Genomic DNA, 18,821 nt, shown 5'->3' on the forward strand with positions numbered 1-18,821 from the left:
GGGCCAACAAAGATGTGCTTTGAGACTGAAGAGAAGGCAAAAGGCGGAAGGTCTCGGGTGGACGAGAGACGCAGTGACGGAGTGGTACGTGAGTTGTACCAGTAGACCAGATTCCGTCCATCTGTTGTTGTCTCTATTACCAGTATTTTAGCGAGATTGTTATTGAAGTAGCGTTCGATGGGCGTAGGTGAGTTGACGAAACTTCATATCTCTTGCATCTAATCATCCTTGGACACTCAACCATCCCAGTCCATTCCATGTCCCATATCGCTCCTTGTAGCATGGTATGCCAGCCAACTTCGTCCACCTCTTTTCACAGTTCCCTGCCCTACGCTCACAGCCCTGTCTTCTCTTGTCAAAACATCCTCTGCTCGTGCGAGTGCATCGAAGCGATCAGATTGGTAAGTGGTGCGCAGTTGGACGTCGCTATTGAACCTCGCTGGGAGTGGATGGTGTCCTAGACTTGAGCCTTCGGTAGGTTCTGGGGGACCGTAACTATTATACCTTGATGACTCGAGCCATCTCAATCCAGGTTCATATCCAGTGCTGGAGGACGATGAGCTGGGCTTTTCGAGAGCCGGAATTGGTATTGTAGGGGATGATGAAGCATTTAAGGGTGTGGTGTCGGGAGCATTTGCGGAAGAGGAGGGCTTTTTATCACAGGCTAAGGATACATGCGTGACATGTTCGTGACTGACTCGTAGATCATTTTCCTCGTTGCTATTGGGACCGTAGGAAGCTATCATGGTAGCAAGGGGAGGGCTGTCGATCTCTGGGAGGCTTTGCGTAGGACTGATATAGCCATTGCGTGGATTCGTGTTGGTAGTAAGGGTTGAGCTTTGAATCTCGTCATTAGAGTAAAATTTGTGTGCACTGATATGAGGAGACTGGCTGTTCGATTTTGGTGATGTAGTCGCAAGAGTGGGGGGGCTGCTGTTGTTGCGGCGGACAAAGGGTTGTACTTCGGGTGTAGGTATGGTCGGTGATTCGAAGGACATCTCGGAGAAGTGGGAGGAGAATTTTGGTACCTCGCCATCATCCTCCAGCGGTATAGCAAGGAGACAGGGGCTCAATGGACCGCCGACGCTGATTTCATTCGAGCCTGCGTCCATCAGGCTTATATCCTTGGTTGTGTGACCTTCTCTCTCTCCAGGAATCTTGCGTCCCTTCCTCCGATTCGGCCAGTCCAACAGCTCCTTCAGTTGGGGATCATACGGTGGCGGCTGCTCTTCACTTGTCCCTTCTGGCGCAGGCGCAATGACCACCACATCCTTCGAATAGAGGCAAGTGAAGGCGACTGTCAGAGATTGATGACACACTTGTAATTTTTGATGCTTGTCTCTGACACTTGGATTGTCCCTGAAGACCCACATGATCCTATGCCCAAATCGAATGCCATGCTTCGTTTGCTTGTCCACTCGGCAAGGCTCGACTAGTTTCGCGACAGCTCGCAAAGCGTCCTCGGTGTCGTTGATTACTCTGTCTATCATCGTGCGCTCGCTGGTATTTAGGAGGCCGGCCTTGAGGCGCCGCAGGCGATGAGCTTCCTGGACCATGAAATCGACATGACGGGTAGTGCCCAGGAGGTCGGCGGTCTGTTCGTCAACAGCTTTGAGCTGGTAGGTCACCTCGAGGATCTTGATTGTAGCGTTGAAGCTGGAGCTGATGGCGGATAGAGGATCTGGTGCGGGGATCACCATCTTGAATCAATGGCCGAAAGAGAACACTGGGGACTGCTGGAGACGATGGGGTGGATACCAAAGGAGCTTTGCGCTGTCTGGATCATTCAAGGACTGCACACTGTCATTCCTGCGCAAAAGAAGCCTTTCGAGTGGGCAGCAGCAAATCAAGGCTGCGACAGCATTATAGCAGAGCCCCTGCGCGGACATGGTGTGGGGTTTCCGCCGAAGGATTCGCATACGGTAATCTCTTTATGAGAAACCAAACGAAACGAATGCACAAAAACGAAATTGCACCAGTCGAGGCTAGCTATTTGTTGCATGCAGCATGCAAGCTACAGACGCAGGCTTGGGGACCAGTAGTCCGAAAGAGGCAGGCACGGTAGGATCGACGGCGCAGGCCTCGTTTAGTGATGCAGATGATTATAAATGATTTTCTCAGCCGTACATCGCTGGGTAGCATTTTGCTGACGATCAGATTCCTTTTTCTCCAATGAACCTGTGCCCATCTTCCCAGAGATCTTGTTAAAATCTCTCGGCAAAAGGATTACTGCAGCTTGCCCAAACGCTGGTGGTTCAGGCTTCAGGGTGGTTTGGCTCGCACTAGCGGAGTGTCCGGGCGCTTCAACGCGGGGTCAGTTCCAGCCGCACCACTATTGAAACCACTAACGAGCGAAACGACTAGAATGGGGAGGGGCTGGAAAACTTAAACACATGGCAAGATGGCATCCTATGATCATCGCATGGAGTCCTGATTCTTCCATCAACAGCTTTTGAAGGAGAGTTGCTAATGGTGCCATTACGACACCACCTTATATAGAGTACCCCACGCAAAATCTTGAAAGTCCAGCCTCATGCATCTAGTACCACCTGATTGACCATGACCTGTGATTCTACCAAACCTTGCCCTTTCTCGTCAGTCGTTTTCATCAGCGCCGGCGAGACAACGATCCTGCCAGGCCCCACCTCGCTGGAGGATGGCCAGTGGAATGGGAGGGTCGATGGCTGCGAGAATAAGAATATGCCTAAAGTTGCGGCGTCTTCCAGGATCGCCGACAAGCTGCGCCCCCGTTCTTCATCCTTGTATCCTGTGCTTTTCCATGGCGCAAAAGCCTTAGCAAAAGACTGGACGGTATCATTGATTTTTTGATCGCGCTGAGCCATGTAGGTGGCGTCATTGATAGGATCAGGTCGCAGGTAGGCGGTCATTACACGCCATCGAGACATGATTTGGGCGGATCCTTCGTAATGTGAGCGACTGTTTGACATTTCGTAATTTCGCGTGGGATCAAATGGTACTCACCAGCTTTGGTAGACACACTAGACCTGGCCGATGTGATGGTGTTTGGCAGAAGCGCGTATTCGTTGGGGAGAAGTGATCGCGCAGGACTTGCGCTCGGCGAGATGGAAGAGGTGACAGACTGTGCGAGGGCGTGTTTCATGATGTTGACTCTGTTCTTCGAGCGCGGGAGGAGAGACGCAAGAGAAGCAGGCAGATATGGCGAGTCGAATACCGCCAATTCCGCATTGTCGGGCCTAGAGGCAGAGGAAGACGAGTTCCGGTAAAAGTTCTCGACGTGAAGCTCAATCTGGTCTAAGATTGCTTTCGCTTTTTGCTGTATAGTCCTGTCGTCCGCCGACTGAGGAAGATAATTTTCATATGTTCCAGATACACCGGATGCCTCGCTTGTGAATGGCTTCTTTGTTATTGGTGTTGAATCCTGCTGTCGGGGTGTATTAAGTTCGCGTCCTCCGCTGTCTTTGGACGGAGGGTAGCGCCGCTTTCCTTTAGAACGTTGTTGACGACGCATGATCACAAAAGTTGCCAGGAATGTAAGTAGCGCTAGTCCCAAGGCCACCCCTACGACTATTCCTGCCACTGCACCATTGGAAAGTCGATTACTTGGCGAAGCTGTTGCACTTGACTTTGTAGTTGGGGTGAGAGATGATGAGACTGAACTATGAGCAGTAGTGGTAGACTGTGTATTTTTTGCTTTTTGAGTACCGCCAGACGAGGTGGACGAAGTTGCTATACCGATGACCGGTGGCAACGGAGAAGTCGTTGGAGGAGTCGTTGGAGAAGTTGTTGGAGAAGCGTTGACTTGACTAGTAGCTGGGGAGGATAAAGTGGCGGGGGATACAGTAGATGCGTCTGGAGTGGCGATAACAGCAGAAGCAGGACTTGGCCCTGCAGGAATTGGAGTTGTAGAAATCGTTGTTGGAGTGGCCATAGTTGGTTGTAGTAGAGTGGAAGGAAGCTCGAGCGTCGCGAGTGAAAGATTGAAACCGATGGCACCGAGGGGAAAGCTAGCTTCTTGTAATTTTCGAGGCTGTACGGGAACAATAATGTAGCCTTGCCGGACAGCCTGGCCCCCAACAAGCAATGATTGGCCATCGAAGAAGGACGGATGTACTCTAGTCGATTGAGTCTAGATCGATACTGGCGAATACAATGCCCTCATAAGTGCAAGGCTAGGCCCCGGTCGGATTAAAACGAGGCTGAAGGATCGTTTCAAGGCTGCGCTATTGATGATGATCAACTCAGGTGCATTAGCTATGCAACCCATGCACGAGCGGGGCTCTTACGGTTTCGGCAAAGATTGCAAGGGAGATAAGGCTGTGGGATCGTTCGAATTATTGTCAAATAAATTTGTACAGCGACGTGGGGGGATCTCACATTTTCAGTAATAGCGCTGGAGCGAAGCACACTTGCGAACGAGTGAAAATATCCAGGTCACTCAAGTCTACTTGCAGCGCGCGCCTTAACCATGGCGAGTGACGGATGGGTACCAGAGATTGTGGTCGGAGTCGATTTCGGTATGACATGCACAGGTGTGTTCGCTCTCCATGATACAGTCTCGGTGCTAGTCATCAGCATTTCTCGGTCTGCTAAAGGCTTTTGGTCAATTCAGGCGTCGCGTATTCCATGGGCCCAGATTGGGCAGAACCAAAGACTCTCCAGCATTGGCCTGGCAAGATGATTAACGAACTCGCAAACAAAGTACCAACACTGCTGCAGTACAAAGAGAATTCTCGAGAAGTCAAGGCTTGGGGCTTCCTCTGCGATCAAGAAAGCGAAGACACGGACATACTTGCCTGCTTCAAGCTTCACCTAGATCCTGCATATGTGGACCCAAGGACGGACGCTCCCGTTCCCACACTCGAAGAGGCGAGGGAATGGTTCCAAGATTATCTTCGCTGTTTGCACGATCACATTGAAGAATACTTCTCCAACGCTTTCCCGCGCTGGAAGACTCAGCGAACTGAGTTTGTATTCAGTGTGCCGACAACTTGGAAAAGCGCGAGTATGATTGCCGAGACGGAGAGGCTCATCAAGGGGGCGGGGTATGGAGGGGATGGAGCCAACCATCGAGTCGGGATTGGACTCACCGAGGCTGAAGCTGCCGCTGTCTATGCTTCGAAGCAGCAATTTGAAGTAAGCTGGCCGGACTTCTCAATCGATGAAATAGCACTCGCTAACACATTTTTCCCAGAAAGACGATGTGATACTGGTCTGCGACGCTGGTGGAGGGACCACGGTATGACCTCAATGACGACATGGTTGTTTCAGTGGTTGTTGACAAGAAACCGGGGGTAGGATGTGAACGTACTACAGTTGAAGTCTTCTAGGGGGGAACCGACTCAGCTTCAGCAGCTAAGCTGGGTAGAAGGACGCTCGATAGGGTCTGCCTTGATCGACATCAACTTCCACCACATCGTCACGGATCGACTGAACAAGATCCGAGACTATCTAGAGGGCGAACCGGACGACATCGCTGATAAGATGATGCAAGGCAGGTTTGAAAGGTTTAAATGTTCCTATGGTACTGCGGGATCTTCTGCGATACCCACAATACCACTCGAAGTGCCTGGCCTACGGCCTGGAAAACATTTCCTCAATGTAAACATCGAGGATTCAACTATGAGAATTACCAGGTACGTTACTAATCTGACCGATGAAAAGCAGGTGACGGAATATTGACAACCTTCAAGGGAAGAGTTGAAGAAGTTATTCGACTTCCAAATTGATCGCATGCTTAGTCTCATTAATGAGCAATTTGACAGGATGCAGAAGAAGCTTCCGCGAACGCAAATCGTTGAGTGATTTGGACGGGTGTCAGAGACTAGAACTCGTGCTAACACCAACGGCAGTCTTACCTGGTCTTGTCGGGTGGTCTGGGGAGCTCACCGTATGTCAGACAGCGTTTCAAATCCTACTACGAGACGGGTGAGGGATCAGAAAGACCCAATGCCCAGGAAACGAAGATCGTGGTTGTTGCCGAACCGTGGGTCGATCCGTTATTGCTTTATGTCTGTCTCGCTGACCTGGAGATAAAAGCCAACTTGCTGTTGTCCAAGGACTAGTAATGGACCGAATTCAAACCATCGGCCGCGGAAACATGATCTTCAAAGAAAGGTGCTGCCGGGTCAGCTACGGTGTGCGATGCCGCGAGGAATACCAACCCGATAAGAACAAAGCGCACGTAGGTCAAACGGTAGTCTTGGATCCGCGAGATGGAAAGAAATATGTGGAAAACCAGATCGACTGGTTCGTGAAACAAGTAAGTAGTTAATCAGTCATCCAGCTACTAGGCAAGCTAACGAAGACCGATCTCCAGGGAGAGAATGTTCCCAGCGATGGTTTCTCGAAGCCATACTGGTTGAAAGTCAAACCCGGCCAGGAAGGTCATCCGTGGAAAACGAACATCATCATGTCGACTGAACCTCACGGTCAACTTCCTACGAGCATGAATCAAGATGGTGCCAAGGTCCTATGCGGTGTTGAGTCTGTGCTCAGGGACAAAGGGGTGGACATGAAACTGAAGAATCGGCATTGGTACAGTAAGGGCGAGAGATACCTGCGCGTCAGATTCGATATTAAGGTCATTCTTGGCGCAGCCGACCTCAAATTCCAGCTACGGTCCAAGAATAATGTTGTACTCAATAACGACCATGACGCGATCCAGGTCAAGTGGGACCCTCCCCAGCGAAGTCCGAAAGAGGATGGGGATGACATGGCCATGTACAGAGAGATATAGTCGGGTAGTGTAGCACCGAGAAAGACGCACGTCGGTGAAAGCTGTACAACATGGGGTACTGTATTCTGGCCAGATTGTTTGACCTCTCGCAGGTCGATTTTCTCTACAATCACATCTAATCGAAGGGATCATCTTCCCAACTTACTTGCTGCATCCATTGCGTGGCTCCAGCTTACGGATCAAAGATTTCGCCACCGCGCCCTATTCACTTCGACCTTGGTAGGGAAAGTGCTGAGTGCAGCCAGAACATCTTTGTCAGTGGACACCACGGGATGTCGCGTCGTCAATAGCTTGAGCCCACTCTGATCCCTGTTCTCGACCTGGGGAATCTTTCCGGGGGCCTCGAGGCATCAAAAGAGAGCAAGAAGTACGCGTGGCCCTCTCGGCCCTTCAAATTGGTGTCTTTCCGCTTCATGTTGGTTTTGACGGCTTATGGCCATTAGCCACAATGTGGCTGGGGGCTACAGCCATATAGCCATGGGCAAACATAGCCATGGGTAATATAGCCATGGGCAACAGTAGCCATGGGTGACATAGCCATTGGCAACAGTAGCCATGGGTAACATAGCTATGGGGAACAGCCATATAGCCATGGCTATGGTGTGCCAGGGTAATCAGTCCACTTGGCGCATATGTGGAACTAACACGCCTGGAAGGCTGAGATGTATCCCCCGAAGTGATCCGATTTACTATGGGCCACAAGCCGAAATCGGATGACTCGAAGGGACGAATCTCCAGTGATTTAGCGAGCGACTTTTTGCATTTATATTAGGCCCATACTCACTGCATAAAGTTCTTTCCTTATATTCTATCTATTTTATATGCGATCTATTTATATAGTATTTTATATAGCCTAGCCTTAATTATATTAGATATAGTCTATTATATTATTAATAGATTATAAGCTTAAATAGTTATTAATCGAGATTTTAGTCTTTCGCTATATCTATTTATTATCGCTATACATCTGCAAATCTGAAAGTTCCTGCTAAATTTCAAATTGCTGATCTTGCGAATAGGGCTGAAATTAAGAATTCCGCCGGTTCAGTAACTATCTCAAAATCAGTCAAAATTCCGCGGTTCGTAACTATCTTAATCTTTTCTATTAGTTCTATTAGTTTAGTAGTAATACGCACAAAAAGAAAAGTTTTAATGATCGACGTTGCGATGGTAGGTTCTATAGCGATAAGTATTAACGCCAACTCAATTTAGCTATAGAATTAGATGATTTAATAAAATTAGTCGCGTAGATAATGCTCTGATATAGCGCATAATAATACGCATGTTGTGATGATATATATTAATATTATATGTACTCCGTATATAGAATAGTACTTAGAGTGCATTACGTAAAATTTTTGAAGTTACTAAAAATTTTTGAAGTTGCTAAACTAATAGAACTGGCGAAAAGAGTTAAATATAGGTAAAGTCTACTTAATAGGCTAAATCGTGCTAAATCGTGCTTATGATGCGAACCCGGCGGAAATTATACGGAAGGAACTTTTCAGATTTACAGATGTAGTCTTAAATATTAAAAAATATAATTAACTCGAGAATTCCGCTAAAGAATACTTAAGGGTAGAGCTATAGTAGACTAGAAAATAAGATTATTTATTCGCTAGATAGATAGCGTTATTAACTAGAGATCTTTCTCATTTAAAAGAAAAGAAAGAGAAGAAAGAAGATCTCTTACCCGATTTAAATAATTTACTAATAATCGATTTATTAGAAGAACTTAATAAGGGACTTATTAGTAAACTATATATTAAAATAGAAGTTTTAAAGAACTTAAACTATTATCTATAGGCCTAAGACTATTAATAGTTCTTTAAAGAATAGAGTATCTTTGAAATAGTGTTAGAGGAATTATTAATATCTATATAATTTAATAGAAAGCTAGCTAAATAATAGATTATTTTAAATAGATAAATCGCTATATTAATTAGAGATAATATTAATCGAAATTAGAAGAGTTATATTATCTATCTTATTACTTTTAAATTTATATAAGATAAACTTTATCGAATTTATAAAATAAGTAGTAAAGAACGTCTTTCGATTATATTATAGAAGTTTCTTAAATATATTAAATTAATAAATTAGACAATCGATTAAATAATAGTAGATTTATAAAATCTATAGAATAAAGTTATAGATTTAAATTTAGTCTATATATTATATAATCTTATTATAACGATAATAATTATAAACGCTTATTAGAGGGTAAATTCGATATAATTAAATATAATTTAAAGATTAATAATAATCTTACTATCGAAATAGCTGTAAAATATTTATAGATCGTAGAGTAAGATAGATAGATTAAGAATAAAGATCTATTTATATATAATAAACGAAAGAATTAATTAGATTAAAGATCTTTTAAAGATATAAGTAAGATAGAATACTATAATTATAGAAAAATTGAGTATTACGAGAGAAAGTATCTAAATAAGAAGAATAAAAAGGATAAGAACTATAGGGCGAAGGATTTAAATGGGCGAAATCGTGAATTAAAGGATCGATTAAAGGATTTAAAGATATTTAAAAATAGTAGATAAGGACGCTTAGATCGTGCTATAGTAGTAGCGAATAAATTAGATAGCGATAGTAATGTTAATAATATAAGTGATATATATAGTCGAAAGAAAGGCTTATAAATAGCTAGGGAAAAGCTAGAGTCTATAAATAGTATACTATTAATAAAGAATTCCTTTATAATAGTAGATTTTTTAGGAAATAGTAGCTGGCTAATAAACTCTAGAGCGACTCGCTATATAATATTAAATAAGGAACTATTTATCGACTTATAACCTTATTCGAAAGAAGTAGAATTCGATAATTAACGTGAGTTAATGGCGATAAATAGAAGAATTATTCGAATTCATATAAGTAATTATATATAGACTATAATAAATACTCTATATATTCTAGAAATAAATAATAATCTACTATCTATTATAGTACTAAATCGAAAGGATTTTAAGATATAATTCGAAAATCTATATATTAGAATTATTAATATATTTATAAGCGAGACGATAATAAGGGGTTATACGAGAAATAGTCTATATTAGTTAATTAAATCGATATCTAATAGAGTATTTACTTTTAGAAAATCGGGATCTTCTATTAAAAGTATATCTGTAGCTATGAAATAAGAATAAGTTAATTATTTTCGATTAATATATTAACGATTAAGCTATATTAAAGCGTATTATTTAAAAAATCTATATCTCTATATAAGAGATATAGAGGAAATAAAATTATCGAAAGAATTTTAATATAATATATATAACTTCACGAAAATAGTTTAATAGATTAATAAGGATCTTAGGCTAAAGAAATAGTACTAGAAGCTTAAATGTATATCGACTTCTAGAAACTATATCTCGTAGTTAGTATTATAAAGAGTAGTAAGTAATTTATATCTCTTATCGATAAGGCTATTAATTAATTAAATCTCGAGTCTATTATATTAAAGAATAGATCTATATTTTTATTCTTAGAAATATAATTATAATTAATAAAACGATTAAAGTAAGAGAAGTAATATTAGTTAGAATTAATAATATATTAGAATATAAGTTAGTCGAGAATATACTTAAGAAACGAGATATTATTATAAAATTTATAATTATTTATATTCTATACTAGAATAATATTATAAAACGATTTAATAGAATATTAATTAAATTTATAAGATTTATATTTAACTAGTTAAATTTATCTATAAACTTCTAATTAAAAGTCGTAGTCTATATAAATTATCTAAAAAATAAACTATTATATAATAGTAGAGAGAGTAAGTTACTCTATAAACTATAATTTAATAAGAAACTAAATATTATATCGTCGCTATAAATTAAAGAAATTAAAGATATATAAAATTCTTAAGTAGAGAAGAGTTTCTACTAACTTTCTAGAGAATATAAATAATAGTAGAGATTCGAGACTAAGTAATTTAAATATATGCTAAAGTAAATTAAAATCTCCGCTAGGCCTTTCGAAGCTGAGAGATTCTTAATATCTTAAATAATAAGAAAATAATAAACTAAGAGATAGTATCTGAGATTAATATTTAATAATCTATTATATCTATATCTATCTCTAACTCTTTTAATCGTATTAAATAACGTCTTATATCTTAAATCGTCATCTATTCTAGAAGAACAAACTAGAGAGTTATATTAAAAGTTTACGTTATTTTTTACTTTTCTACTTTTCTATAGAGATTTTTCGAAGAGTAATATTAACTATTTACTCTATTATCTCTATCTTCTTAATAGTTAAATAAAAGAAAGTATTAATTTTAATAACTTATAGTTATTAGCTATAATGTAGCTAAGAGCTATAGTTATATAGTTATAAATAAATATAATTATAAGTAATATAGTTATAAATAATAGTAGTTATAAATAATATAGTTATTAATAATAATAGTTATAGCTATAGTATATTAGAATAATTAGTTTACTTAACGTATATATAGAATTAATATATCTAAAAGATTAAGATATAATCCTCGAAGTAATTCGATTTACTATGAGCTATAAGTCGAAATCGAATAACTTAAAGGGACGAATCTCTAGTAATTTAGCGGCGACTTTTTGTATTTATATTGGCCCATGTCTACTGTATAAGTTCTTTCCTTATATTCTTCTATCTTATATGCGATTATTTCATAGCATTCTATATAGCCCTGCCTAATTATATTGGACATGCCTATCTATTGCCAACACTTCAGTATTTTGGCAAGCTAAGCTAAATGTGACCTAGCGCTCGACTAGTTCTCCCTCAATCATTCCTTAACGGTCAAGATGGCAACTTGGATGGAACGTCAGATTGTAGCCAGCGAACTTGTCTGCTGTTCGTCACTGATATGCTTCTACCGCGAGTGGATTGCCAATACCTGTAAAAATTCCCTGGTGTGGCCTCTACATTTGATTCCAATTCATTTGATGCAAGGGTTCATTACTCTGAATATCTTTCCTTTTGTGCTTATCATGTGACAGTAACGACTGCCACTTGGAGTCTGACCCCTCTCTGCGTTGAAGCCTAGTCTCATCCTGAATACCAAGGGTCCTCTTTCCACCACCGCCCCAACACCTGACGGCGGAGATGACCCCGAGCAGGAGCTCTAACGCTGTCTTTCAGGTGCTTCGCTCCCAGTGAGTAACAAAATGAAATAACCACCGATCGAAACCCAGCCACCCATGAACTCATACTCTTGAGTCACGCACATCCGCGCAATCTCTTGAGCGATTTCAGCCATGTCAATCCTCGGAAAATTGACACGAGCATAACTCCAGCCAGGTGTGAGAAAGACGCCACACGAACGATACGACCAATTCACTTGCGATGTCCAGATTTGGGGCTCCCGGGGGTCGCCTCCCCTAGTCACACGAAAGATGGCACTGCGGCAGTCGGTCGGACGTGCAATTTGATGTGTCTCCGGTGGCACAGCCCATCCCGGTGGAGTGTTGTCTTGACCGCATTCGATAGCCCAGGATCCGACCGGAGACTCGCTGGGTCTCGGGGTTGTGATGCTGGCGTTGAGGTGGAGGTCTGGCAAGGTCAGAGAATCGAGGTTGCCCGCTCGAGATGACACGGAGCGTTCGGCTGGTTTGGGCGCTGAGGAAAAAATCATGCGATTTGGAGGAAGAGCGAGACTGCTGGCCAAAAGAGTGCAGCCAATGCCCAGCATGGCTAGCGAGGATACCATGGCTCTGTTACCTGATAACGTGCGTTGACGAGGCTGGCACTGTGAAGAGAAGGTATTGGCCTCTTAGCTGCGAAGGCATTTCTAGAGGTGCAGAAAAGTATGGGGACACTTTTCCGTGGATTAAGCGCTTCAACCGTCCGCTCGTGACCGCGATGCGCGTTCCAGACATATCACGTGGTGGTCTCACTCGCCTGGGTGCGATATCTCATACAGCCGGTTATACAAGAGGAGACAGGCGAAAGCAAAGAGTTACAGACCGGCTGAGTCTGTTGGGTTTAAAGGCAAAGGAGTTTGAGCTTTGCGTGGGTTAAGGCGTACGCAAGAGCGATCGCGAGTCGCTACGATGCACGTCCAAGGCCTTCGACTAGCCGCATCACTTACTCGAGGTCGAGTTGGCCCGAAAGAGTGGTTATCGAGCCGGACGTGCCATCGTTCAGAGACATGCCTGGGCCGAGTATTGTGCCGTTAACAGAAAGATGTCACGGCTAAAAGCCTTCCTTCGATCATGCCTCACAAGGTTGTGCTTGGCTCCAGAACTCGATTGAATCACATTGTATCTTGAGCTTGGATCTTCGTTGAACCATGGTCTTCATAGAACATACTACTTAAGCCACGTATTGTCCCACAAGAAATCGATCCCTACACTTGAACAATCCCAGTCGTCCTCGACAGTCAAAAGCGATCATGCTTAACACGGCTACTGGCTTGAGGTAGTGAGGAGCTCCGGCCCTCGCATGATAACTCATGTAATTTCTACTCCCACCTGCTCAAACATAAGTGCAAGTGCAGTACCTAGTAGGAGCTTTCACTGCTCCGAGCGGTGTATCGTTCTAACAGTTGGGTGTAAGCCACAGAAGCTAGGAAGTAAGATTGTCTACATCTTGTTGTGGTAAATACGGATAGGGAAGTATTTGATTTAGGGGCATATACTAGAATGGTCACCACTACCTATTTGACAGTCTTATCATCATCATTCCATTTTCCCCACATGAAATAGTGTATGGAAGCAAATGCGGACTTGATGCAGAGATGCCGAATAGGTACTTGATAATGTCTTGGCGAGGGGGCCATTCCCAGATTAGAAGGCTAACCTTCGTACCTGACCGAAGCGAGACAAACCCTAAAGGACCCTAAACTCTACTAAGCTTATAGTGGGTCCGCTACGGCCGCTTTACCCCTGGCGATCCCCGGAAAGAGCAATGCGGATTCCCGTACCTGAATCTCGGAGTTTTGGGATTCTTTACCTGTATTTTCTTTCTGCTAGACCATCTTTTACTTGGCTGAGTTATGTCGAAAAAGTCAAGGTTAACAGTCCAGTATTCCTGAGGATGATATTCATATACATCATATCCTGATGGTCAAAGTTCAGTCAGGGTTGGAAAAAGCGGTAAAGGGTTGGAATACCTGAGATCTCGGCGAATTGAAGCTTTGGATCGCGCGTCAAACCGCCACCAACTAAAGTAAAGTAAAGTGACTAAAGTCAAACTAAGGTGGAAAAAGCCTGCAAAAACCCGTAATCACCCCTGCCAAGACTTACTTAATCTCAGACAATAATAACCTGCATTTACCCCTTCTCTTTTCTCCTTCTTTTTCCTGCATCTGATTTTTTTGATTTTTATTAACTTATTCCCTTTCATCATTCTTTCTCCCATCTCGCATATACACACATATTCTACTTTACTCTCTTTTACTCAACCCAACACACTCGCTACATAGCATAACTTCACAGGTCACTCGTTTCCTGTTGCAATTCTCATCATCGCTCTTTTCCACCCTTTCCACCCATTTACAATAATACTCCTAATATCTTTAATTCCAAACATTCCCCAAGAACCCTCATCCACCACAAACAATCAAACATGAAGTACGCAGTTGCTCTCTCCGCTCTGGCAGCAGCAGCCACCTGTGTGTCTGCACAGACTCCAGACGGATGCTCTTCAGATTACTCCGGCTACTTCGAGTACAACCCGGTGCCTATCTCTGGCGCCTCCAAGCGTGACGTCGCTCCCTTGCACAAGGTCAGTCCGGTCTCATCCGCTACAATCAAGAACCGATCAATGCTGACATCCATGTTAGCGACAAACGCAGACCTGCACATCCGAGCCCTACAGCACCCTCAAAGGCGGCGTCCTCACAGACCAATGTGGGCGGACCGGTGAAATCGTCGCCAATGCCCAATTCCAGTACGATGTACACCTACAAAACAACGCCATCAACACCGGAGGCTTCTCCATCTGCGCCAACAACACCCTGGCTATTGCCGGAAGCGCTGTCTTCTACCACTGCTTGAGCGGCACCTTCTACAACCTGTACGATGCCAGCATCGGCGCCCAATGCTCCCCAGTCTACATGGAGATCATTCCATGCACTCTTCCGGCCGATGCCGGCTCCGACTGCCCAGCCGGCACTCCTACTTCCGTCTCTTCTTCCACCTCGCCCTCTTCCATTTCGAGCACATCCGTCGCATCCGTCCCCTCGAGCACGTCAGGCACCTCCCCCGCAATTACCCCCGCTGCTGTCGCTGCCCCAGCAAATGCTGTCTTGGTGGTCTCCATGCCATACACCTACACGTCCAGTAACGCCACTGCATCGGCCACCGCTACTGGTACCGGTGTTGTTACGCCAGGAAGCACTGGCACGGCCAAATCTTCCCCCATTGCCTTCCACGGCGGAGCCGCCAGCCTCGCAATGGGCGGCAAACTCCTGGTGTCGGCCGTTGCTATCGCGGCATTGGCTTTTTTGGCTTAAGTACTACATTGGGTTTGACGATGGAGTGGGGGAGAGGGCACTTTGGATTCATTTTCGAGGCATTGCATTTGGGACATGTGACACGGGTGTCACGCATGGGGAAGGGCAATAATTTGCGATAATAGATGAGACTCTCTTGAAATCTTCAACCCATTTACCACGTTCGTGCCACGCGCCTATTCGTCCATTCTCGTACTGTGTGCGTGTAAGCACTTTGCAGACACGATGCCTTGAGGCAGACATCCTATCTACTCTCAATTTCATTCCAAGCTGTAGCGCTCCACATTGATGATACCATTCTTGTTCTCTCTGAGCCTTTCAGCAGTGACCAAAGGTAAACAAACATAGCACGGTCTCTCATAGTCATGGATAGCACCACATCGAAGATCCCTCGATCGCCGCATCCCGCTTCACCCCTCCCCAACTGCATCAGCAACGCACAGACAAGCTCCTTGGCACCCCCGCATGCAGATCCTCACCCTTCGTATCGAAGACGACGGCTTGCTTCTCCAACCGGCGAACTTGCCACCCCCCCCATTACCCAAGCCCGACACTTCGCCCACCCGAAGCCTTCCAAAAGGAAGCATTCTTCTTTCACGCCATACCCAGGGACCCCAAACTGATCTCCCACCTCCTCAACACAACCGTCACCACCTCCTCTCTACGCCCTGCGCTCATCGTCGCCCGCTCCCGCGACCTAGGGCGCCGGTGTACGTACGCAAGGGGCTCTTGACTGGCCCGGCCGGAGCCGTGGTCCGAGGTGCAGGTGGGTGGTGTACGTGTGATGTTCGAAACGGGGACTATGCGGGCAAATTGGCTAAGTATGAGAGTGATGGCGATCGTATGTGCTTGAGTCTTGCAGGATCTGTTCTTGATGATGGGGCTGATGGGATGGGTCGGGAATGGGGTGAAAGGTGTGGGAGTTGAAGAGGTGCGAGGGATGGTATTTTTGTGTGAAGGCCCTGGATGGCAAGAGGGGGGTTTGGCGGTTGTGAGTGAGGTATGGTGCCGGAGTTGAGAGGGGTGCTTGAGAAGCGGAATGCTGTGCCGATACTTGATGGTGATGCTTCCGTCTTCTTCGGTGTTTCGATATCGTTGGGTCGGTCGCTGGTTGCAAGGTTTAGTTGTTCGTCTTCTGGAGAGCAGGTTTGTCAGGTTCTTCACGGCACATGGCAACGAGAGGCGGCGCCGGCGAATAAGTCTCAATACCCTTGATGGATCTTTCTTTGCAGATGCGTAAGTTCGATGGCGCTTGAAGTCCGAGCACCGACGATTGAGGACTCGATCGCCACGACTTCCTTACGATAGGTGTCCTCCCCCCTGGAAAAAGAACCTTGTGCAAATCCTGTGCGGAAGATGAGCCTATGGGTTGTGGATGTGCAACATAGTGCCGAGCTGAGAAGGGAGCTTGAGAGGAGAGGGTGCTCATTGTCTGCGGACAATGCTGCGAATCTCCATGCACTTTTCAAATGAATGTTTGGTGGCGTTTAGAGACAATAGGAGAGACAGTTGATCACTTGATGCCGCCTGTGTCACACCCTTGGCCAATCGGATAGGTACGGGTTTGGACATTAACAGCACATCATCAAACTCACAGAGTATTATACATTCTCCCCACATCATGATTGGCCCGGAGTGGTTGCCCCGTCTTGCAGGTGTGATTGTCTTGCCTCCCTCGGGTCCTCTAATCTCAAAAATCCCCGACTTTCCTGCTCTTCCCAGCTCCTTCCAAAAACCTCAAGATACCACCCAAACCATTCGACTACCGACAGAACTTCCCCCCCTCGAGAACTCGGTCTCTATGCAACCTGATCTTCAGGCACAGATCGACCAAGCATTATTCGACTACGACAACATGGCGTCGGCCCCACAGCTAGAAAAATTGCATCAAATCTTAATGCTGTACACACAGGGGGATGAACACGCGGTGGAGGGGATAAAACTGACATACATTTCTCTCGTAAGCAGAAATGCCAGCGGAACCAATGTTGGAAGTTCATCGGCCAATGACGCCCTCAATAGTCGTCCGCACAAGCTAAGATCAGGGAACTCGACCTATTACAACAGACATTGCACAGGTTGCCGGCTCAGAAAATCGGAGACCAGTTCCAAAAGATCAACGACGCCTTGATGGAGCTTACCAGACTGCTCTTTCCAATCGACCCGGAGATGGCTTGCGAGTTGGTCAAGGAGCAGTATCGCTGCGAAATGCAGTGAATTGAGTCTTGTGCTTTCGCCGGGATTTCGGCTGTAGGGGTCCAGCCCTGGCATGCTTGGGGCGTGCGTTTCATTCGTCGTGTTTTTTGATCTGGATCCGGTCGTATTTTAAACTTAGATCTTGGACAATACAGCACAGCGCACTCATAGATCTCGGTGCGTTCACATCACATCATGGTCTGATTGATGTGAGTGCCACGTCTCGCAGGTACCAAGTATTAAATCCTCCCCGTAGCATATAAAACCCACTCATTCTTGTGTTCTAACCATACACCTCAACAAAGTGCGTACAAGGAGAAGTCGGACAGACAAAAGCAAGTCCATTATCCACGATTCCTCCTCATCATGCCGTTAGATCCCGAGTCCATGTTCTTTGATAGAAGGGACCCAATGCTATCAGAAAAGCTCGAACAAGTGGAGTCCATGCTACTAGCGAAGCTTGAGAAAGGGACTCCAGAAATATGGAAATTCACCAAAGGCGACGAAGAATTGACCGAAGCTCTCAAGAGAATCATGGCTTCCCTCGTCAGTATCCTTGCCACCAGACTTTGTACAGACAGATGACACGAAGTTGACAACCACGCCTCCAACAACAGTGGCTGGCGCAGGCCAAAATCCACGACGCCGTCCGCATCCACGAGCATTTCCAGGCTCGTGGCAAGTTCACCGTCGGTCCTCAAGAGGTCCGGCATCAGCGTCAGAACACCGTCGATGCGATCGATGAACTCATCCAGCTGCTCTTGGGAGTCAGGTTTGACCCTGATAGCAGCGAGTGGATCGCGATCGATCTGAAGCTGTACGCCTCACGCGCTCAAACTCGGTATGCGAATGATGAAGGGCGGGGAAGAGGAAAAGAGGAGGAGGAGGAGAAGAAGGAGGGGGAAGAAGAAGAAGAAGAAGAAGAAGGAGAAGAAGAGGGAGAGGAAGGAGGGGAGGAGGAGGAGGAGGAGGAGGAGGAGGAGGAGGAGGAGGAGGAGGAGGAGGAGGAGGAGGAGGAGGAGGGAGAAGATGAAGACGAAGATTATGAGGAAGAAGAAGAAGAAGAAGAATCGCCGGTGGAGTAGGTTGAGGTATCGAGATGTAGGAACATAGCTAGAAAGCTTCAATACTCGGGGCGCCGCGCGTGATTCACAGAATTTTGCTCACCGTGCCGCCTCTCCTGCCGAATGCTATGCCTGTAATCGACGCGAAAAGATCGCCTAAACCATTCAAAGTGTGGAGTGCTTTCGGTGGAAATTAGTGTATGTCTCTGGACGATTGTTGTCTCCTACTGTCCCACTGGTGATGTTCAGCAGCTGCATCCTCGGGCGCAGATTCTGGATTGGTTACACGTGTATTCCAAATCTCGAACAACGCATGATTGCCTAGTCATTAGATCTCACCCCGTCCACGTCATCCTTGTTTGCGACATTT

The 18,821-nt window shown here is 45.2% G+C and overlaps 6 protein-coding genes across 6 annotated transcripts; 4 read left to right on the forward strand and 2 right to left on the reverse strand.

Moving 5' to 3' along the window:
- Positions 1-236: 236 nt before the first annotated feature.
- On the reverse strand, positions 237-1,700 carry HO173_008590 (uncharacterized protein; the record flags this gene model as incomplete). Its single annotated transcript, XM_037310487.1, has 1 exon — positions 237-1,700. The coding sequence occupies one exon, from the start codon at positions 1,698-1,700 to the stop codon at positions 237-239; it is 1,464 nt and encodes a 487-aa protein (XP_037162720.1).
- Positions 1,701-2,531: 831 nt separating this feature from the next.
- Positions 2,532-3,910, reverse strand: HO173_008591 (uncharacterized protein; the record flags this gene model as incomplete). The annotated part of the gene is made up of 2 exons (XM_037310488.1): positions 2,532-2,920; positions 2,983-3,910. 2 exons carry the CDS (start codon positions 3,908-3,910, stop codon positions 2,532-2,534), a joined length of 1,317 nt encoding a protein of 438 aa, XP_037162721.1.
- A 537-nt stretch (positions 3,911-4,447) lies between these two features.
- Positions 4,448-6,718, forward strand: HO173_008592 (uncharacterized protein; the record flags this gene model as incomplete). Its single annotated transcript, XM_037310489.1, has 8 exons — positions 4,448-4,511; positions 4,592-5,115; positions 5,174-5,218; positions 5,278-5,615; positions 5,673-5,775; positions 5,832-5,965; positions 6,019-6,241; positions 6,299-6,718. 8 exons carry the CDS (start codon positions 4,448-4,450, stop codon positions 6,716-6,718), a joined length of 1,851 nt encoding a protein of 616 aa, XP_037162722.1.
- A 7,584-nt stretch (positions 6,719-14,302) lies between these two features.
- On the forward strand, positions 14,303-15,191 carry HO173_008593 (uncharacterized protein; the record flags this gene model as incomplete). Its single annotated transcript, XM_037310490.1, has 2 exons — positions 14,303-14,461; positions 14,520-15,191. The coding sequence occupies 2 exons, from the start codon at positions 14,303-14,305 to the stop codon at positions 15,189-15,191; spliced, it is 831 nt and encodes a 276-aa protein (XP_037162723.1).
- A 1,621-nt stretch (positions 15,192-16,812) lies between these two features.
- HO173_008594 (uncharacterized protein) lies at positions 16,813-17,408 on the forward strand (the record flags this gene model as incomplete). Its single annotated transcript, XM_037310491.1, has 2 exons — positions 16,813-17,151; positions 17,214-17,408. 2 exons carry the CDS (start codon positions 16,813-16,815, stop codon positions 17,406-17,408), a joined length of 534 nt encoding a protein of 177 aa, XP_037162724.1.
- Positions 17,409-17,753: 345 nt separating this feature from the next.
- HO173_008595 (uncharacterized protein) lies at positions 17,754-18,472 on the forward strand (the record flags this gene model as incomplete). Its single annotated transcript, XM_037310492.1, has 2 exons — positions 17,754-17,933; positions 18,005-18,472. 2 exons carry the CDS (start codon positions 17,754-17,756, stop codon positions 18,470-18,472), a joined length of 648 nt encoding a protein of 215 aa, XP_037162725.1.
- Positions 18,473-18,821: the final 349 nt, after the last annotated feature.

The sequence above is a fragment of the Letharia columbiana genome (assembly GCF_014066305.1).
Source record: "Letharia columbiana isolate WasteWater2 chromosome Unknown Sc0000032_s0, whole genome shotgun sequence".
NCBI lineage: Eukaryota > Fungi > Ascomycota > Lecanoromycetes > Lecanorales > Parmeliaceae > Letharia > Letharia columbiana.